General features: G+C 37.9%; 1 protein-coding gene across 6 annotated transcripts in view; it reads right to left on the bottom strand.

Annotated features, from left to right (window-relative positions):
- Window positions 1-23,962, bottom strand: part of LOC149538764 (ion channel protein) — a 211,838-nt gene that overhangs the window by 56,205 nt on the left and 131,671 nt on the right. For 3 of the 6 annotated variants that reach the window (XM_089800086.1, XM_089800091.1, XM_089800090.1), the window contains exon 7: window positions 1,441-1,722. The exons of 1 other annotated variant lie outside the window; for it this stretch is intronic. In XM_089800086.1, the coding sequence (XP_089656212.1) occupies window positions 1,441-1,722 (282 nt within the window). The remainder of the gene's footprint in view (window positions 1-1,440; window positions 1,723-23,962) is intronic. 2 more of the 6 variants (XM_089800087.1, XM_089800088.1) reach the window with 1 other exon arrangement.

The raw sequence follows: 23,962 nt of genomic DNA on the forward strand, positions 1-23,962 counted from the left end.
CATGAAAACAGTTAACCATGAAAACATATATAGACCTTATCAGATTTACATGGCTTGCATCTGTTTAATTTCCAGAATAAATTCAGAACAAACAAATACCATTTAAAATCTGCCACAAACTGCACAGAACTTTGACATCAATAACAACTTATGCTAACAGGGATCTCATCCTCAAGGAAACATGTTGAACTGAAGCTCTCTAATAAGGGATTTTGAAAATTCATAATCTTTATTTCATCCAACCCTAAAATATTAATCGTTTTTTTTGTTTTTAATTTTGAATATTCATCATTTTTCTTTTTTTAATTATTAATCACCTTCAAGGTATTTAATATTCCTTTCAATTAATATTGAACATTTTTCACTTTATAATTTTATTTTGATTTTAAGCCCCAATTAATAAATATGAATTGTCATTTTCCAAAGTTATAATTAGGTGCCTTTTGGATACCTTGATAAATTAATATTACAATATGCCCCTGCAAATCCTCCGTCCAAATTAGGGGAAACATCATAGGCTTTGGGTCCTCTGATTTCAAAACAGGAAACTTTACACCAATCAACTTGCTTTATTTCCCATAGATTGCTTCCACATGACATGGCACATCAATTCTTCCAACTCAGTACTCTATAATTCTCCCATAACAGCATAACAACTTCAGCTCTTGTTTCTCCTTCAGCTATGGTTTCTCTCAATTCAATATTTACTTTGGAAAGCGGTTTTGCTTCATTTGATTTGACTTATTGCTTTTCTTAAAATCTCAAGAGTAATAGCAACAAATCTAGGCATTATTCTTTTCTGAAAAGAATAGGAGAACTCTACTTATGGTGTTAGCATTCCACACTGATCAAAGTAGATTTTCATGTTTAAATTTGGACTTATTCTTCAATCAACTACTACCAACAACGTGTCATTTGCATTTTTTATGTGATTGAATACTAGCAACATCGCAAAATTGTAAAACTGCACAAATCTCTATATTCTTAATCCCGGTGCACTTAATGATATTGACAACTTTCATTCGTTAGGTTTGAAGACAGATGCATTGGTTGTACTTTTTTCCATGTCGTTACATAGGCCCATTTTGTTGGTCCACATCATCAATAAATGCCCCACATGTTAATGGCCACGGTCCATGTAGACTTGATCACCTTCAAACATCAAAAGTTCAATAGTCGCCCTATAATTATTATGTCAAATTGCCAGAGTGAGCATACAGGACCTTCTCTTGCTACTTGGACAGTCATCACAATTACTAGAAAAACTATTATACACCTGCCATTTTTCTATGTTTTTATTTTATGATATATCTTTATCACTCTAAGATGGCTGATAATTTTGTTTTTGTGATATCGTGCAAGAAGTAATTGATAAGGCAATCAACACAAAAATAAAATGTTTCGTAAGTTGGCACAATATTACAAATCAAAATCACATACTAGTATTGTAGTGACTGGAAATTGATGGTGCACCTGTGGAAGAGGTCCAGGAGCATATGTATCATCATCCTCTGCAACGACCAGAACTTCATCTCCCTCTCTTAACACAAAATCATTATCTGGATTCAATATAATCCTCCCACCACTGCCTCCGAGTTTAACTCCACAAGGAACTGCATTTGGAAAGGAAATCAAGATATCTTCAAATCGCATGCCATCCAATTGAGGCCACCTTTTAATATAAAATTCGGCACCATCAAACCCAAGGATGTCCTCCCATATCTGCGTAGATAAGAAACAAATATTTGACAATAAAATAAATTCTTGTCAAAACCAAACTATTAATGATTTAAAACTCATTATACATAGAAGCTTGAAATGCAATCTTAACACTGTGAAGCCCAAAGTGTCTCGTGTTGCCATATGTTCAACCCAACAAACCGTCATTTTGTTGAGACATTTAGATACCAGACAGGGAATACATGGATATTTCACTGGCGTCTTACATGTAGAAATTTTGTAATATACTAATACCACCAGGACAGGAATTTATCCCCTACATCATTTTAATAACCTGCAAAGGATTTTAAAGCCAACACCACTCATCCCAAGTTGAGCATCTACCATTTACTATTTTTATCTCCGTGCAAAACCTGTCAGTAGAAGATGCTCTAACTGTTGAACACTGTGTGGGAATGGGGGAATCTGATTGGTCTGTGACAAAAATGTGAATTTTATAGCTTCTTGTGTTCAGCATTTTTCATTAATTTTTCTAGAAACTACAAACACACTGTTGTTGCAAGAAGGAATTAGGAGGTTAGGAATAGATGAATACTACTGTGTAATATACCCTCGGAATATAATATCGATATTCCTATTCATAACTAACTAAAAAGGTATAATAGCTATTAGACATATAATCTGATGGAGCCCTGGAATTTTTACATATTATAGTCTCCATTCAAAGCAAATTGTCCAATCATTTATCATACATATATGCACAAGGATATACAAAAATTGGAGATCAACATGAGTTGAGTTGTCCATGATAGGCATCCAGATTGGGGGTGATTATCTACAGCCTTATATTTCTGTTACAAAGGATATAGCAGATGGAAAGGCCATGATTCTGCCATTTGATCATTGGTAACAGGGCACATCTTGATTTACGTCAGAGACACCAGCAGAGCTTTTGGATTGAATTTATAAATGGCAATGTTATGAGTCATCATCAACAATAATATTAAAGCAATTCTTGGTATAGATTATATTGATGAGTATGTGCATGTATTGTTCTGAAATTTGGGAGATGAGTATGGTGTTTGCCTTCAAACGTATATGAGATGTATTTAGTTCAGATTAAAATGAATAATTAATGCAAAATATTATACCAGAAGCCGGGTGATTGTGTGTCTTGAATCCCTGCAGATACTAATATATTGTACAGTTGTAAAAGATACAGACCCAGATTTACCTGCAGCATCAATCATTGTATTGCTATCTACAGGCAGTAGCAAACCAAGTATTATTTGCAGTGATTAGGCTCAACAGGATGGCTTGAATATGCGATAAGAAGACAATACTGGCAGAAGCAAACAAATCCATGCATAGTTCTACAGTCAGCAATGACAATAGGTGCTAAATATCAAAGACAGAAGGATATATTCAGATATGGCCTGAAAGTGTAGGGGCCTCCCTGAGCAAGCAAATAAACTAGTCTCCCGCCCCCTACTATTATAAAGGGCCCTGGTTGGATTGGAACCACGTGCTCATGCCATGTGATAAAAACAATATGATCAATCCCACTGATCCAACAACATTACTTCAACCTTTTACACCAATGGAAGATTGAAACCATCCAGTTCTCCAACGCCTAAATTTAGCATGGCCACACCTGCAGTTAAAAGTATTCATAAACCACAAATTATATAAGATGTGTGAAGAGATGGCTTTCTACAGTAACTCCAGCCTTGTTCCTGTATCCGACTATGGATACAAGACTGGATAGTGTAAGGATATGAAGTAACGAGTTCTAATGGATGGAAGGACCCCACAGACCTGCCTAATGTTGATATTCTTCATAGATATGAACACACATAATATTACTGATCTTCGAATAACATCAAAATGCTATCTATGGAAAGCATCAAGAGGCAACCACGGCAATATATATAAAGACAATAAGAATTGACAAGGCACCATACAGGAACTGACAAGCACAACCAGATGGCTTTAGTCTTATGGAGTCTATTTCCCATGGAAGTAGGTTCCAAACTTTTAAAACAAGAAGGCACGGTTAGCAAGAGAGTCTCCACCGATAAATGCATGTGATGATATATGTTGAGTGAATTCTTCAGCGGGGAAATTATATACAATGAATAAAAGGTATGTGTTACATGCCACATCTCAAGTATGGCAATTGCTACACCTGATGGAACTCACAAACCTTTGCATCTTGGTTATTAGCGGCACACAAGTTGGTGTTTAATGATGAACAAAAGTGTGAACAGAGAAATCAAAAGGCCCGATAAAAAATAGTGTGAATCATGAATGTGTGATGATGGATCCTCATCAATAATAAGGCAGGTGTTACATGAATGAGTCTCTACATCTTTTCTTTTGACCGCAAGCAGATACCGAAGACCAAAGTAAAGGATGAACTATTCAAAGAATTGAATGTACTTTTATCTATATATCTAATGAACACTTTATTTTTGGCGCAGGTAAGGGATATGCGAGGGACCCTATGCAGATATGGAGCATGAGTGTTTCGGTTTCTTCTAATAATTATCAAATTCGAATTTGGCCATCATATAATGAGTGCAAAACAAAAAACCGATCATTATTAAATTAAAATTATATGATCAGTTATTTGTTACAAAAGGGTGTGATGATTGAAAATATCTCTCCAACGGTTATAAATATGAGATGTAAATACAATTCATATATGATATTTCCAAATTTCTGGCATTCTCAAGATTTTAAGCATTCGTGACATATGAACTTTCTCATTGGCAAAGATCGGATGATTGAACTAAGCTGCTGGATTTTCAAGCATTGGCAAACTTTTTTATGTGTTGCTTGGAATTGAACTGCAAGGAATAGAGTATCGTCATTGGGTGTCTTCATTGCTTTTCAATTTCAGGCATATCAGTAAGAATTTTATATTTCATTTATTTGCAAAGTTTTAGAAGTCAAATATTATAATGTTGTCCTTTATGATCATTTTATATTTTCTATAAGTAATTAAATGCCAGGATAAGTGGTTTGAATTAGCAATAGCTGTTCAAACTTGATAATCACGAATATTTTGAAATATTGAATTGTTTCCGTATTTGTGTCTATTTTGTCTTTGTGTGAGTTAAAAAACAATATAGACTAGTTCGAAAATGCACAAATATAGCTAATTCGTTGCATCTTGAAAATTGAATTATTTATAGTTTGATACATTAAATTTCATAAAGTTGTACATTGACTTTTATGATATCGACTCTTTACCCTCTTTCAAAATTCTGGCATTAGTCATTAATTTGCTTATAACTCCTAATCCATATGCTGGCAACCATTTCGTATCTTTCCATTGAGAATTAATATATTCACTAGATTTAAGATCCATTATATCTTTTCATTTCAAACATTCTAAAATTTCTTTAATCTTTAATTTTGTTCTTAATTCAGCATTTACAAGTTTGAAGTTATCATTCAAGTTATGCATATTTGAGCAGATTAGAAGTTTCCCAGAATCTCTTGCTGTCTCTGGAGACTCTTGTTGAATTTAAACCTATATGATTTATGTAATCTTGAATTCAAGTGATTAGTTCAAGATCGGGTGCACCCGCCTTGGCCTTGTAGAGCCAAAAGCGCAAGGAACTTGGATTACATCGTTCAATTCTGTCAATTTGGCCATAACCGGTTGGATATCCCAGAATCAAGTTGGCAAGACTCATTGGGTTCCAATCTGCAGTTTTGGGAACCAATATAATCAACCAATAAATATTAGATATCAATGAAGTAAAAATAAATATTCAAATAACCCAACATAACTAATAAATAAGTTTCCAATAAATACCTAAACAAATAAACCAAACCTTAACAAATCAATTTAATCATAAACCAGTCACCTGACCCCACATTGGCTAAAGTGTCAAAGGACACAACCCCTTAAGGGGTACGAGCACTATAAATATACGATTGACCTCTGAATAAATGCACGAAGAAATAAGGTTGAAAAAAATATCTTAAAAACTGATAATGCAAGGCGATGGAAAGATATAGAAGGATAATCAAATAGGAAAACATAATAAATAGGGGTGATTGAAAACTTTATTAAATAACCCTCGATTGGCAGCAAAATCAGATAACACAGGACAAGGCAAAATAAATTAATTTGAAATGTGTGAATCAACTGCAAAGGCAGCATTCTAACTCAACAGTCACGCTTCCATGTGGATACATCATGTAAGCACAGTATCGAAAAGGAAGTAGCATGATTAACAAGGGTAAACATATAAAGGTTAGAGCCCATCCGCTAAACAAACATATCCCCATCGATTAATGGATCTAAGACATATAGATATGCCAATACATATAATTGATAAATAATAGATATTTGTTATAATGGAATAATTTCCTTTTTATTATTTAATACCAATCACATATGTGAGGTGGGTAGTAAGAAGCTCCCATTCACAAGTTTGAATAAAAGGAGACACTAAGAACTGACTCCTATACATGGGAGTAAAGTAATAATTCAAAGGGCTATATTTATATGACTATTAAATTATGTATGTTATAAACAAATTAGTATTATTACAAGGAAACTCATTTTATACAGTGATTAATAAAGTCACTATTATTAATATATAGGCATTATAATTATGTTTATAATGGATGTATATATATAAGATGTATATTATAAGAGTTTGGAATTATAAGGGATTAAATTTAAATTTTTTTCAACATGAAAATTTCATCTCTTACTTTGTACTGAGGTATTTTTAGATAGGGAGTTTGTGGAAGGGAAAGGCGGAGTAATTTCAAGCAGATGGTGGATTATCCCAATACTAGGGTTAGCCCTTGAGGGATACTAGATGTAGTCTATTTCACGAGACCATTGCAAGGAGGTGGTGGAGGGGGAAGGGGGGCTGCTGGGGCGTGGTGCTGACATACATACAGTGCTAGAAAAACTAGTTATGAAAATATGCATAAGAATTACATTTCAAATGAAACTTTGGCAAATTAGTAAAATAGCAAAATTGCAAATACTAAGATATGAATGGTATGTGCCAAATAAGTCAAATATACCTGCTGATTATGACTGATATTTCATGTACAATGATACTGTCATTCACCACTGATTATATGAAATCCTTAAAGATTGAAATTAACCATATATAGAAATGGAGTTGGGTAATGCATTGTTGAATAATATGACAGTAGCATCACATGAATTGCAAACATGGAAACCCCGATTCTAAATTTTCTTTAGGGTAGCCAGCATAATCAGCAAAAATCTATGCAATAATTGCCCATATTAGGTTTGCAAATGATATCAAAATGTCCTTCAATCGGCCAAATATATATGTAAATATCTGATTTTCTTGCAAAACTTTTAAGAAAAAAAGAAAATAAAAAGACTTTTAAAAACATCTATGAACAGGAGACTTCCACCTTGTGATCTCTTCCTGCCATTTTTGGGATCTAAATGCATCAATTCTTCAATCTAAGCTGACTTCTTGAAAGGCATCTATGTTGATGTTTACTCACAGATACAATGGAAAGAAACTTAGTTTTCAGAACTTGAAGCACAGATAAGAAAAATTTTGGAGAATAAACGTGGCTGGTATTTCCAGCACAATAACAGAAAATTAAGTCTCTGCCAAACTAGAAGTCTGAACCAAAAAGCTGCTATAGCTAATGCCCAATAAGGAGCCAAACAACCTCCAAAATTTACTTGAATGTCCAGCAATGTAAGGGGCCACAAAATGCTAAACTGAATGCCCAAAAGTATCACTTGACTATAGCACAAAGTCCACCTCTAGAACATAAGAGAAAGCCTCATGCCAAAGGAGGAATCTGCCCATAAGGAGGGCTCGCGCTAGGGTTTAAGAACCCTTGCAATGCCCAAACAAAGACAACTCTTTCACCATAACCTGTAGCAACCGACAATCACCATACTATGAATCTCACACCAAGCATTTGAAGAAAGCACCAACCAAAGCCAAACAAAAGGGTTTCCAAAACCCTCATAATCTAATACCACAAGAGGATCAGTAACCCTCAAATTGTGATATTGCTATCAAGATTTAACTGTGTGATTTTGAGTCAAACTCATTGACCCATGTTGCATGAGTAGTGATTCAACAGGAATCCATCTCTCATGAGAATAAATGGAACACTTAGCACTCATAGGATCTAGGTAATGCTCACAAGGGTGAAGCACCGGGACTTCCCGGGAGGTCACCCATCCTAGTCAAAGATGGATTGATGTTGAATCACTACTTGTGAAACATGGGTCAATGAGTTTGACTCAAAATCACACAGTTAAATCATGATAGCAATATCACAATTTGACTTGTTGTGGAAATTATCCCCCACTTATCAATTGATGAGCTTAAGGGGCTTTCTAATGAATGGTTTTTAAGGCACAACACTAGGTGAAGGTTTTGCAAATGGGGTTGCAAGCTTTGGGATTAACCATGGAGGAAACTTTATAGTTAAGCGGGCTCAAGCTGAAGTAGTATTGAGATGGGTGACATCCCAGGAAGTCCCAGTGTTTCACCCCTATGAGCATCACCTAGATCCAATGAGTGCTATGTGTTCCATTTATTCTCATGAGAGATGGATTCATGTTGAATCACTACTCATGAAACATGGGTTAATGAGACTGACTCAAAATCACACAGTTAAATCCTAATAGCAATATCACAATTTTACTTGTTGTGGAAATTATCTTCTACTTATCAATTGATGAGCTTAAGGAGCTTTCTAATGAATGGTTCATAAGGCCCAACACTTGGTGAAGGTTTTGCAAATGGGGTTGCAAGCTTTGGGTTTAACCCTGGAGGAAACTCTGTAGTTAAGCATGCTCAAGCTGAAGTAGTGCTAGGATGGGTGACCTCCCGGGAAGTCTCGGTGCTTCACCCCTGTGAGCATCACCTAGATCCAATGAGTGCCATTAGGCGTTCCATTTATTCTCATGAGAGATGGACTCATTTTCAATCACTGCTCATGAAACATGGGTCAATGAGTTTGACTCAAAATCACATAGTTAAATCCTGATAGCAATATCACAATTTGACTTGTTGTGGAAATTATCTCCTACTTATCAATTGATGAGCTTAAGGGTCTTTCTATTGAATGGTTCATAAGGCACAACACTTGGTGAAGGTTTTGCAAATGGGGTTGCAAGCTTTGGGTTTAACCATGGAGGAAACTCCATAGTTAAGCACGCTCACACTGGAGTAGTACTGTGATGGGTGACCTCCTAGGAAGTCTCAGTGCTTCACCCTTGTGAGCATCACCTAGATCCAATGAGTGCTAAGTGTTCCATTTATTCTCAAGAGAGATGGATTCATGTTAAATCACTACTCATGAAACATGGATCAATGAATTTGACTTAAAATCGCACAATTAAATCCTAATAGCAATATCACAATTTGACTTGTGGAAATTATTTACTACTTATCAATTGATGAGCTTAAGGGGCTTTCTAATGAACGGTTCATAAAGCACAACACTTGGTGAAGGTTTTGCAAATGGTGTTGCAAACTTTGGGTTTAACCACGGAGGAAACTTTTTAGTTAAGCGCGCTTACACTGGAGTAATACTGGGATGGGTGACCTCCCAGGAAGTCTCAGTGCTTCACCCCTGTTAACATCACCTAGATCTAATGAGTGCTAAGTGTTCCATTTATTCTCATGAGAGATGGATTCATGTTGAATTATTACTCATGAAACATGGGTCAGTGAGTTTGACTCAAAAATCACACAGTTAAATCCTAATAGCAATATCACAATTTGACTTGTTCTGGAAATTATCTCCTACTTATCAATTGATGAGCTTAAGGGGCTGTCTAATGAATGGTTCATAAGGCACAACACTTGGTGAAGGTTTTGCAAATTGGGTTGCAAGCTTTGGGTTTAACCATGGAGAGAACTCCATAGTTAAGCGCACTCAGGCTAGAGTAGTACTGGGATGGGTGACCTCCCACGAAGTCTTGGTGCTTCACCCCGGTGAGCATCACCTAGATCTGATGAGTGCTAAGTGTTCCATTTATTCTCATGAGAGATGGATTCGTGTTGAATCACTACTCATGAAACATGGGTTAATGAGTTTGACTCAAAATCACACAATTAAATCCTAATTGCAATATCACAATTTGACTTGTTGGGGAAATTATCTCCTACTTATCAACCCTCAAATTATTCAATGCTAGGAAAGATTGTTTGAAACTTGCATGTCATTCACTAAAAGAAACCACCAAAATATCTCAACTAAATGCACATGAGAAATGCTTATCTGATATTCCCAACAATCATTTAGAGTAGATCTACCACTACTATAGCCAATCTTCCTCAGAAGGAATTTCATCCTTTAGAAGGCCGAGTTGAACAAACTCCACAAACCATGCAAAAATCTTCATTCTCAGTGAAATATCAAATATAATTAATTGTCGTCAACATGAGCAAATGTGCTTCCAACTACATTTTTGTAACTGCAAGCTCAATGCCCTAATTAGGGTTGTGCAATGTTTTAGATTTAGCTTTATTAACTCCTTATTTCTCCCTATTTCATTGCCCACTTCTAAAAAGTATTTGATTAAATAATATAAAGCCTTACAACTACCTACACATTGATACAAAGTTACTTTATTAAAATTAAATAAACAATTTAACTTTAATGTTAGTTAAATAATACTTCAAACACCATAAGGTGTCAAGATATCAAATCAATGTAATCGCTAACTGTCCCAAAATATAAGATTGCCTAAATTAATTAAAGGTTGTCAAAAGATATCCAATGTTAATATTGTTCAGTGAAATGAACTGGAAATTTCAGGTAACATGGTAGTGAAATTTTTCTAATGAACTGAGTGTCTCTCCGAGTTATAGGTCGGCTTTTTGTGATAACCACCTAAGCTCTTATTACAGAAATGAACTAAACTTGATAGGAAAAGGGAAGAAGATGCAGAAATGAAACCTTAAAACTGAACCTAGCTAGTAGGTGATACACCAAAAACTTATTGATACCGAAGATATGACCATTAACAAACAGTAAGACTCTTCTTGCAAAAAAACACTTCAATCATATACTGGTTTGCATCAATATTTCATAATAAGGTCCTAACAATGAGGGTTAAGGAAGATGAAAGCATTCACATAACTATATCAAAAAATATATGGCACAAATTATAACCTGCAAACAAAGTACAGACTACAACTAGGTGATGGATGAGACAAAATAACAAGGAATCCTAAAGACTCACTATCCACTTTATCAATTAGATACTTTCACACATAGAAACAGAAGGAAAGAAGGCTAAATTTCAAGAGAGAAACTGCCACAAAATGATTCAGTACATATATTGAGTATCCCCAACACTAAATTACAAAGATTGCAGAAAATACATCAAAGACACAAGAAGATGTCACAAAATTCTCTTCTGCATAATTAGAACTCTCTAAACAATAATATCCAATAGACTAAGTACAAACCCCCTTGAGGTCGAATCCATGAAAGAAGGCTCCAAAAAGGAGTCAATACTCATCAAAATGATGATGAACTGATTGATAAACTACAATAAGTCATAAAGGAACCTATGACTCACTCATAAGTGCCCATGAAATGTTCCAACTGGCCATAAAGACCTCCAACTAGCCTAGTCAAAGTCAAATTCAACCCAAACTGACTCCTATAATCACTCCTTATAAATCCAACTAATTTATAATACTAAGTCTCCTCATAATATCTCTCTGACTCTTAAGATTAAGTATTATAACACATGTCAAATTTGGCTGAGTTCCTAATTATAGAAAAACAATGAGTCATATAGAAATAGTCAACACATATTCTAAGATTTTGCATAACAATAAAAATATAGAATAGTTTATAAAACACTATCTTATACCTTTATTTCATTAACATATGCAAATATTACAAGTGTTAATAAACAATTGAACTTACAAACCACGACCATTTAGAAATGACATTATGTGGAAATAAAATCCCATCAAATATCTCAAATCTCAAAAGTTATGGAAACGAGTTTGGGCATAATATCTTCATGCTACAACCCTAAAAATGTAATGTCCCCATTTTTAGCAAGTTCCTATAGTTGGCTAGGTCAATTCACCATCACTACCCTCGTGAGTTGGCAATGGGATTTGAGGGTGTCAGTTGTGCGGTTATTTAGGCTTTCCAACAGCCTATGGTGTGTTTTGGCTCCATTTGAGTGACTTACTATTTATAGTAAGTGAAACTGTTGGTTTCGATGGGCTCAATTGAGTTAAAGGAGTTAAGTGATGCTCTCCATTTTTATATCAGGCTTCCTTTTGGGCTTTAAGAATCTTGGCGGGAATGTCTATTTATAGTAAGTCACCCCGTCAAGTTCATTCATCGCCTTTCATCATCAAGATCACTTTGGTGTTGTCAGATTTCGATTCTGATGCTTCTTCTATTGTTTTTGCAAGAGGGGTGAATTACTGTTATTATTCATCTAAATACAGTGAGGTTACTATTTGTTTTGGTGTTGTTTGTTGATCACCTCAGTACCATAGCTCGATGGAACAAGGATGAAAAGTTTTAAATCGTGAGAACAAGAAACAGTGGCCTTACGTGTCAGAATATTAAGTTATGATGGAAAAGGTCATTTTCGGAGCCAAAAGCAATTAATAAATCAGATTATAATGACACTTTATTATATTTTAACGTTGTGAGTAAAGCATCCAATTATTTGATAATCTTATCTTTTTTTGTTGTCTTTATAACACTTCTGAAGTTCTAATTTTCATGCCCTAAGTATAAGGGTTTGGGATCTACAGCTAAAGTATTGTAGATTCAATTCTAAGATTGCTTGGTAAATTGTACTAAGGTATATGATTTGTCATTTCTCCTACTATATTAACTATTGCTAAGAAGAAGTTTAATTTTACTTGCTGTTGGAGGTTGTTCTAGAATTTGGGAAGGGATTCACTAGAATTTATTATATCAAATTGTGTGCTAGTTAATTTGGAGTTGGTTGAGCAAGAATTTATTCATTGTTGGGTGTTATTCTCTATCTCCACTTTGGGAGCAGCATTCTTCAAATCTGCAGTTGTATTTGTTTGTCAAAGAATTCTTTGCTACTGCTAGTCTTCATTTTAGAGGGTTTGAAGGCGTGTTTTACCTATAAGTTCATGGATTGTTACTTCTAATTTTTTTGGGTATTTTTGATTTAAATAATAGGGGATATTTTATCAACTGGGTTGTTGGTATTTTGCTATGTTCCCCGAGGAAGCGTACCTGGCCTAAAACTCGACGTTTCGGGGACGGGGACGTCTTGGGGATGGGGGGACGGGTATGGGACATCCCCCAGCCGTCCCCAAAATACCTTTTTTGCAGGGACGTTTCGGAAACTCGAGAACACGAGGGGGAAAAAAGGGGACGGCCAGCCGTACCACATACGGAAAGGGGACGTCTAGTCGTCCCCCAACCGTAACCCTTTTTTGTATGCACATAACTTTAAAAAAAAAAAAAATTTAAACTTTTAAAGCCTCCTTCTTGGTCGGCTAGTGGCCCCACTCCTCCAAAAGCCCTAAAATGTATATAACTCCACACATTTAAGTTGTCTTAACAATTGTTTGATTTTCATTTTATGTTACAGCCGGCTGGAGTTTTCATTTTGCAAGTAGAGGAGGTAATATTTTTGCTTCCAAGAGCTTGACCAAAGGTTTGATCTTCTATTTTGTCCACCAAGTAATTATAAAACTCTTTGTGCTTCCATCTATCATTTTTTTTAATAAATTTGCAGCTTGCGAAGTCTGATTTTTTTTTTTTTCATTGTTTCAGCTCATACATCTATTCAATTGCATATTTAAACACAATGAGCAGCAGTGGGAGTAGTAGTAGTGAAGAAAAAAATGTAAGGGTTGATGTTGCTAATAGTGACACTAGGCAAAAACCCAATCCTAAAGCTGATTTTTTTAAATGCCCTTCCGCCATTATGAAGAATTTTGCAAAAGGTCCTTTCAATAGGAAAAAACCTCTTCTCCAATATGTCACACCTCGGCCAAAAGATAAAAAGAATTCGGGAGGGACTAGGGTGTGGGATTGCCATGTTTGTCTTGATGATTTTAGAGGCAACTATACAAGAGTGAAGTCACATTTTTTAGGTGTTTTATGCAAAGGAGTCAAAGCTTGTCCTAACCTGACTGATGAACAAAAATTAGAATGCCACAGATTGCACTTAGAGGCTGAAATGGAGGGGCAAAATTTGACAGTGACATCACCATCCATTCCCTCACAATCATCTAGGCATATTTCATCCGCCATCGGTACTAGTGGCAGCCCTACTAGGTCTAGAGGGAAGAGAAAGATGAGTAGTGGTGAGAAGGGCTCGGTGGAAAGTATGTTTAATGCACAGGCAAAAGAAAAGTGTGAGGCATCCATTGGCAAATTCTTTGTTGCTAATGGTATCCCATATAATACAGCCCATTCCACTTATTATAAACAAATGGTGAAAGATATTTTGAGCATGAATTCCTTATTTGTACCTCACGGTGAGCATAAGCTACGAACCACTATTCTAGATGAAAAGTACTCAAAGGTTGCTTTGTTATTTGAGGATATGAGACGCACTTGAGTTAGGATGGGCTGCTCTATTGTGATGGATGGGTGGACCGATGTTAAACATCGGCCACTCATCAATATCATTGTCACATCCCTTGCTGGCTCTTATTTTTTGAGAGCCATAGATTCCTCATGAAAGAAGAAGGATGCAAAATTCCAGTTCACCATTTTACGAGATGCCATAGAGGAGATTGGGCCATCTAATGTTGTACAGGTTATCACAAATTCTACACCTATGTGCAAATCAACGGGCTTGATGATAGAGGGTGCTTATAGGCACATATTTTGGACCCCTTGTGTTCATTTCTTGAACAATGCATTGAAGGACATAGGGAAGATTGAATGGGTGAAACAAGGGGTGCTAGAAGCTAGAGAAGTGCAAATGTTTATTTGCAACCACCACACTTCACTTGCTCTATTCAGGTTCTTCTCTAAGAAGGAGTTCCTCAAACCAACCGAGACAAGGTATGTCAATTATAATTATAGTTTACTTTTAATTTGTTTTAACTTTAAGTTATTTTTAAAAATTATTTATAAACTTACTTACATGCGATGCTTTTAGTTTTAAATTTTAATCATTAATGTTTAAGTTTTAATTTTTAATTTTTAATTGTTGCTATAGGTATTGCACATATTTCCTCTTGATGGAGAGGATGATTGAGGTGTATAAGGCCCTTCAATTGATGGTGGTGAATCCAAAGTGGGGATGATAGCCTCATGTCGTTGGTGGAAACTGTAGCCGAAAGGGTGTTGTCGTCGGTAAAGATTTTGTAGCCGACGGGTTCATGTCGTCAATAAAGATTTTGTAGCCGACGAGTAAATTAGTATTGTTATGTAGCTGACGGACCCCTTCGGGAAGGTTCGGCAGAAAGTATTTATACCCCGTCTAGGATCATTGTAAATCATCTAATCTTTTCACCAGTTATGTAATCTCTGGGCATATGCAAATAAAGGAGTATTGTTGTTGCTGTTCGTGTTCATTATCTATGTATATTTCTTAACTAATCTATGCGGTAAACATTTGGCACCGTTGCTTATGAACTTGGAAGGAGGGAGGAATGAAGCTTAATGCCAAATCAGCTTAACAAAGATCGAAATAAGATAAAGGGGAAAGATGGCATATGTACTACGCAAGAAAATTTAATTTTGGCACAGCAAGCCAAACGCAGAAGGAGGTTCCGAAAGATTTCCGACGAACACAGAAGCGCGGAAGAATTGTTGGAGGAGACTTGACAACAGGTGGAATTGGTGGAGGAAGCAAGAGAGGAGTTTTTGAATTTGTATTCGTCGGGGGAAGAGAGTCCAGACGAAAGAGAATCGACTCGCACGGCTCGGAGTGTTGAGAGAGCAAGAGCATGGAGTGAACTTTTCGTCCGAGATACACTTCCGGAAGGGACAACTTCAGAAGATCCTTCTTCACCACCATTCGCAGTTGTTGAGACCGCCGGTGTGGGAGAATAGTCCGCCGGTGTAGGAGTCCAAACCGCCGGTGTTGGAGAACAAAGTGCCGGTGTGGGAGTGCAGACCACCGGTGTGGGAGAACAGTCTGCCGGTGTGGGAGTGCAGATCAACAGTGTGGGAGAGCAAATCGTTGGTGTGGGAGTGCAAACCGCCAATGTGGGAGTGCAAATCACCGATGTGGGAGTGCACAACGCCAATGTGGGAGTACAAAGCCACAGTGTGGGAGTGAACAGCGCCAATGTTGCAGGACCAAACAACGCTTGTGCACAAAATCCAATAGTGATGCGGAACCAAAAGAAAAGCTACCGAAGTTTGATGGCGATGGTACGACCGATCCCATCCGACACTGTAAAACATGTGAAACAATCTGGAGGGCAAATAGCATAACAGATGCAAACGAATGGGTGAGGCAATTTTCGGCAACCCTACGAGGTGTCGCAATTGATTGGTTTACTGATACAGATCCGCAAAAGCTAAACAATTGGGACAACATTAAAAAGGAGTTTATCGCGGAATTTCAATTGTTGCGCGATGATAACAAAATTGTCGCTGAGATATTCAATACTAAGCAGGGGAAGAATGAAAATGTCCGCGTCGACGCCAAGAAATTAAAAGACTTGATAAGTAAAATGGAAAATAAGCCGGCGGGCAGACTTTAGAAAAGATGGTTCATGGAAGGCCTACGCCCGAAGTTGTGGAAGAAAATAAAAATTGTGCCGTCATCGTCATACACAGAAGCATACAACAGAGCAATGAACTTGGAAAGCGAGCAGAGGATGAAAAAGAAGTAGAAGAATAGTTCCTCCGACTCAAATGACGACGCGTCCTCGGGAGAGGATAGCAGTGATGATGAAAACAGTAGCAAGAAGGTTCGCACCCTACAGAAGAACATGATCCGTATGATGAAGGAATTTAAAAACATGCAGAAGGAAACAAAGGGAAGCGAACTATGGTGCACAGAATGTAAAGCGGAAGGTCACACAAAGGGATCCTGTCCAAAGAACCAGTTTTGCAAGATATGCCAAATCATGGGACATTCCATAAAAGAATGCCCCTTCAATCTGAAAACCAAAGGGCCTCAATAGGTGCTTCTTACACAGGTAGCTTCCATGTCAGGAGGGAACGGAAACACAAACATTGATGGTGCCACTTTGGGTGGGTACAGAAATAATAGCAAAGGGCAAAACAACAACAATAATGCCAACAATAACAATGGCAGCCGAAGTCAAATTCAATATGATACGAACGGATGACAGATTGTTCAGTGCCGAGCATGTAATTTGTGGGGCCACTTTGCCCGAGATTGTACAACGGAAAACACACCAAAATTAGTGTGCAGATGGTGCGGACCCGGTGATCATGAAGATGCCAAGTGCCCAAAATCTGAAGTAAATTTGATCACTGTCGGAACAAACGAAGAGGAGGTTCTGGCAATTACATAAAGGCAAGCAAAGGTATACTCGGACCTGGCGGAAGAAAAGAGGAAATTGGGGGAAGCGCGAGCGAAAATTGAAAAGGCATCATAGGCAGAGACATCTCAATTGAAGGCTTGAAGCACACCACCGACACCTCAACAAGGAACTACGCTGAGCAAAACATAATAAAGCAGGTGATGTAAATGGAAGTCCCAATCAAATTAAGTGACCTTCTCACAATGCCCCAGTTACAGATGGCCATTCTGAATTCTACACCACTTTTAAAAGAAACGGAGGAAACCGGAAGGGACAGTAGTGGAACGACAACAGACCCAATGCTTTTGGCATCACAATGGGAAGGCATCCGACAGTCGTCAAGATGGGAAATGTTCTGATAGACATAATTGTCGACGGAGGGTCCGGCATGAATGTGTTACCGGAGGATACCTGGAAGAAGTTGGGAAAGCCGACGTTGTGGCCACCTACATTCCAGTTGCTCACGGCAGACCAGCATGAGATCAAACCGTTGGGAACCTTGAGGGCACAACCGATAACTATTGAAACGCAACCATTTTTATTGGACTTCGTGGTCATTCCATTGAAAAGAAAAGGATATAATGCTATTCTAGGACGGAATTGGTTGGTACAAGCAAAAGTAAAACATGATTGGAAACAAAATACCTTATCAACGGAGCGTGGAGGCAAAAGATTCATAATTGACCTGCACACACAAATGGTAAGTGAGGAGGCAGCATCGTCAAATTCAAAAAGTGAAGGTGAAAGTGACAACGAAGGAAAGAGGAGAATGGAACTGGACGAAGGAGTATTGAGACTAGAAGGAGGATTGAATAGCAACGACCTAGACTAGATGAATGGCCTTTTCCACTGGCAGATAGAAGACTACGAACTGTTTTCGAGTTGTATTATGTTAAGGGTCGACGAAGGTGAGAAAACAAAGGAAAATAAATGTCCGAAGGAATACAGGGAAGCAGAAGAAGGAAAGGTGGTTACGGCTGAAGCTGAAGAGAAGAACATACAGTACGAACCTCGAAAAAGGGAAGATCCCACCGTACGACTACGCAGGAAGAAAAGGTTGCAACGAACCACTGATATATTAGAAGGGTACCGGTAGCAGGGAAAACACAACGTACGGTCAGCACAGGAAACAAAGAGAACAGGCTTAATAAAAACTTCAGCAATACAGAGTGAAGGTTCTAAAATCAAGAATATAGTTATTGACGGCAAGGGATGGCAACCGACGAAATTGCAAGCACAATGGGCCACAGAGGTGACACAAAACAGACGCAAAGCGTGGCGTGATAAACAGCAGTAACTCAACAGGTTTCAGCTGGGGTAGTTGGTGTTGAAGTATGACAGACGAAATGAGATCAAACCAGGAAAGTTTAAGGTCAGATGGGTCGGGCCATACCAGATTCGGGAAGTGGGTGATAACGGAGCAATAAAACTATGGATGCTAGACGGAAAGGAAGTGGCCGACACAATGCATAGGTCGAAGTTGGATGTCTACCATGAAAGAAATAACGCACCTCCGTGGATGAACAACTGAGAAAAGAATGACTGTAAGTACTATATATATGTAAATATTGTATATATGTAAGATCAGTAAGGAGTTAGGGCAGTCAAAACAAAACAAAAAAAAGAGCGAAGTGTGCACGGGCAACCCTGTCCCGCGGGTGGATGCCTATTGTTCCCTGCGGATCTTTTTCCTCCCGCGAAGGTTTTGTCTTTCCATAGATGCATTTAGTTTTCCGCAGTGCAGCATTTCTCTTTTGCGGATGCCTTCTCTTTGTGTGCATTTCTCTTCCGCGAATGCCTTTGTCGTTTCATGGTGACAAGTCTCCTTGCGATTCTCGCGGCTAACTCTTTCCGCATGTGGTCTTGCTCTCCCACAGGTGACTTTTTTGTGGCCACGGTTTGAAGTTTAGATTTTTACCTCCGCGGCGTAAACATCTTCGTCCTCGAGAGTTATATACCGAGTCTTCCTCGGCTTGAATTCCTGCTCTCCCGCAGATAGCCCTGTTCCTCCGCGGATGGTCTTGTTATTCCACATTTGGCTACAGGTTGCCTTTGTTCCTCGCACACTTGTTTTCCTCTTTCATGGACAAGCCGCAAGTTATCTTTATTCTCCGCAGCGTTACCTTATTTTCTCCGTAGCTAAACACTTCTTCCGCAATTGAATTGTGGTCGACGACAGGAATGCTTTATAGGGTATATTCATCCTTTTCGCCAAGGTCTCATTCTTTCTTCCCACGGCTTCAGCGGACAGTTTCCCATGGATTTTGTAATCGCTGCTCAAACTTGGACTCCCACGTCAATGATGTCTTAAATTCCCCACGGACAGAATAAATCCCAATCTTCAGCATCCATACGCAGGAGGAAGGAAGAAAAGGCTTCATCACAGGCGTTGATAGTTGATTCCATTCAAGGGTGCAATAATAATTCCACGAACTGGTAATCTTCTACTCGTTAGCTGGAAGGGAACTGTGGGAAAAGTAGAAGGCAACAAGAAAGAGAAATTATATCTGGAGGCATATTATTCATGGGAAGGCAAAACGCAAAAGCATCAGAGCAGTTAGGAGTAATAGAGAGGCAAAACAGATAAAAGAGGCACAACAGTGGACGAGCAGAAGGACCCAACCAAAAAAAAAAACGACGACGGATTGAATCGGTTCGGAACGGGTAACACATGATGCCAAAGGGAAGAGAAATACATAATCAAGTAGAAAACATAAGTTGTTGTCCGAAAGAGTGTTGGATTAGAAGAAAATCACAAAAATGGTGTTTCGTGTGGCTTTGAAAGTGCCAATTTGGTCTTGACGACGAGGGGTGCTACCCCTCGATGCCCCCTAGACTCCCAGTCGTTGTGATTATCAGTCGTGGGAAGTGTGACCAATTGATGAGACCTGGAGCTGCTGCAGGCATGGAGTGTCTGTGTACTAGAGGCACTTGGAGTAGGTGTTGGACGTGAGGCTGTCTTGGTGGATGCACAGAGAGCTCGAGAGGAGTTGATCATCCAGTTGAAGGCAGTTCAGCGACGCTTGGCTCAGGGTACCCAGAAGTTGGAAGCAGAGAAAGCGGCACAGGTGGCTATCAAGGTCAGCTATTAAGAAATGCACACAGATAATGAACACGAACAGCAAGAACAATACTCCTTTATTCGCATATGCCCAGAGATTACATAATTGGTGATAAGATTAGATGATTTACAATGATCCTCGACGAGGTATAAATACTTTCCGCCAAACCTCCCCAAAGGGGTCCGTTGGCTACATAACAATACTAATCTACACGTCGGCTACAAAATCTTTACCGATGACAACACGCCGTTGGCTACAGTTTCTACCGACGCCACCTCATTCTAAGTCCTCTGAAGGAAAAGCGGTGAGGCAAAGGATCCTTGATGAGAGTTGGTGGTCCACAATGAAGTAAGTGCTGATTTTTAAATTTTTAATTTACTATTAGTCTTTTGCTTGCTGATTTTCCTACTAATAGTCTTAAAATTCTTAAAATTCTAATTTTTATTTTTATTTTTGTTGGCATCTTGATCTTGCAAATATATTTGCTCTATCATAGCACCAATTGTTGATGTCATTAGATATGCTAATATTGATGCTCCTAGTTTGGGAGAGATATATAAGACTATTGACAGCATGTTGGGTAAGATGAAAAGAATTGTTGTAGCAAAGGATCCTACATTGGGCTTTTATGAGGAGCATATGCAGAGGTGGAACATGATAAATACCCCACTTCATATGGCAGCCTTTGCTCTAAATCCCAAATGGTATGAAAACTTGGGTGGAAGAGGCCTCCCATGTGATGATCCTGAGGTTTTGGATGGCTTCACAAGAGCAATTGATAAGATGTATTCAGCTCAAGATGCCTCTACTCTTCGTGCACAGTTCCTTGACTTCACCAACCTTCGTGGCCCAAACTTAGGTAAGTCACAAACAAGGTTGGATAGAGTTGTTTTGGCACAAAAAGATCCTATTGGATGGTGAAACTGGCATGGGAGAAATACACCTGAGTTAAAAATACTTGTCAATCGCATCCTTTCACAAGTTGCTAGTTCCTCAACTGCAGAGAGTAATTGGTCCACATATTCATATATCCACTCTATCAAGAGGAATAGACTTACCTCTAAAAGAGCGGAAAAGCTAGTGACAGTGCATGATGCTCTTCAACTTGTCGATCATCAGACTCTAGTGTATACGCAGACACCAGCTTTGCGATGAGATGTTGAGCCTGAGGATGTGGCCCAAATAGATGAGGATGACACAGCACCAGGACTGGTTGGGGTTCCATTAGATGAGACTATGCTTCCTGTGGAGGATGACAGTGAGCAGGACTCTAATTTTGATGCCATGGCAGTAGAGGCAGAATAGGAGCAGCAGTCTGCTTCATTTTCTATGTTTTTCTTTTTATGTTGAACATGAACATGATTATGATACATTCATAATATGATACTCATTACTTTATGGCAGCCCTCTACCCTTTGGGGCTATAGCTTTGGGCATATTTTGATTTTGATTTTCAGATTTATCATGCTTATCATTATGAGTCTTATGATATTTGACAATTGTTAATAACTTAATATTCATTGCTCAATGTTCTCTGATATTGTATTGATATGCATTTTGACAACTGGGTACTAAAATAGTAAAATCGGATATGATTTCGTAGATGGCATTCAAATGTTGTATGTTATGGTTCTATAATGTTTAAATGACATGCTTTGTGCTTAATTTCATATGAATGACATGTATATTTACAAATTCCAATGTATATTTTAAAATTTCCCTATATATATAGCCATCCCTGTTTGCTGTCCCCCCCCCCGTCCACAAAATCACCAAAGAAATTTGCCGTCCCCCACCGTCCCTGCACCAGAAACTTGGGGGAACATAGGTATTTTCTGAAAATACTCAATATCTAAGTTGATATTGATATCTGGAATTTTTCAACTGTATATTCCCTACGTAATATCTAAATATTTGAGTCGAAATTATCATTGCAAAATCTTCTAGTTTGCTGTTGTATTTTTTTATCAAAATTGTAAAACTTCAACAACAACAACAAAAAAGAAATCAATTCTTTAGCATAGATTGTTTGAGAGCCAATTGGGTTATTACAATGGTATTAGAGTTTGCTTGCAAAGTGTTTGACGAAATATCAAACAACTGAATTATAAAATAATTTGGTGTTTGATGAAGTTATAACCGGTTAGGGTTATAACAAAAAACTATTCATTTTCCTCTTTTCATTTGGCGTGAAGTACTGAAGACCTCGAGAAGGATGAAAGTATAGGGTTTCAGTTCCATTAGGAGCCACACCCAACTTTTGAGCAAATTTGAAGCTCTTGCTACATCGCCATAAGTGCCTGGAGAGTCTCATTTATTTGGGATAATGTATTTGTTTGCTCTCATGACCCAACCCAGAGTTATTTGACTTTTATTTGGCTTTTCTTGGCACATATTGGAACCTTTTGCTAGGTATTTTAACCTGTGTCATGGCTGGTTAGAGGCTTCTCTGAGGTGTTTAGAGCCGCCACTTCTTGTCCCTGTTCTTATAACTATCGGAGGATGTTGTCATTACAATGGTTTTGAACTAGTTTGTATCTTGGAGCTGCTACGATTTTCTTTTGTTGTGATAATGACTTTCTCTGCTGTTGGTGCCATTACGGAGTTGCTTTCTCAGTATTTCCTATTGGTATCTTCTTGTTTGGGCAAGGCGTGGTTGTATGCTTTTGCTGTCAAATATGGCAATTTCGTGCCTTTTCCTTCTCATGGCACGAGTTTTTGTAAGTATATGGCTTGCCATGGCTATCTTTTATTGTTTCCAGATTTTTAAAAGTTACGGGCTGCAAGATTACACTTTCTTTGTGCACTTCATGGCGTTTCTTTTGCTGATGAACATAATGCTGAGTATTTACATCTTTTTCCTCTCCAGTCATGGCTATTTTGCTATTTGAAATGGAAATCTGGAGCTTTTTCCCTTGTTGTTGTTTTGAGTTTTGGGGTTTGAGTTTGCTTGTCTTCATGGCTCATTTGCCATTTCTGGGAGCATTTTCTGCATACCATGAATGCTCTTTGGGCTGCGTTTGAAATAGAGATATGAGTTTATTGCTAACAGAATAACCTCTTTTCCTCTTTAAATCACCATGATAGGGTTGTGCAAGAGGGTTTTCTTGTTGAGCTTCATTCCCTATCTGTCAATTATTTCTCTCTTTCTTGCTCTTGCCATATTGTGACTTCTAGCATTTCTTTTGATTTATTCTGATGTTGATGCCATGACCTGAGTAGACGTTGTAGTTGGGAGCTGTAAGTTGTGTTTTAATATGCTGCTATTAGCTTGAAGACTTCAGCTGTAACTTTGATAAATATTGAGGAAGTCTGAAACTTTTGCGGCTCACAGTAAATAGGGTTTCCTTCCAGAATTAAACCCACTGATGAGTAAATATCTTTCATTGCTGCTGCTATGACATTTTTCATGGCCATAATAAGTGGATATCCTGTGCTTGATATTGGTGGATACTTATTATTCCCCCTACAGCTATCAACTTGTTCCCAGTTTTTATATCACTTGGGCTATATTATGGAACCCCTATCCATGTTTCACCAGGTACCAAGTATTCCATTTATGCAAAGGATATAGACTTGAACTTAAACGTTCATCCTTATCTGCAGCTTTCAATGTTTCCTGAAACACATTTTCTGATTATTGTTGTCCTACATCATAATAAACTTGTATCTGATAGCTTTGTTGTTTATTAGCAATTTGTACTTTGTCACTTATCTTCA

Source organism: Cupressus sempervirens, chromosome 9 (genome assembly GCF_028749045.1).
Source record: "Cupressus sempervirens isolate cs-2001-9-10 chromosome 9, ASM2874904v1, whole genome shotgun sequence".
Lineage (NCBI taxonomy): Eukaryota > Viridiplantae > Streptophyta > Pinopsida > Cupressales > Cupressaceae > Cupressus > Cupressus sempervirens.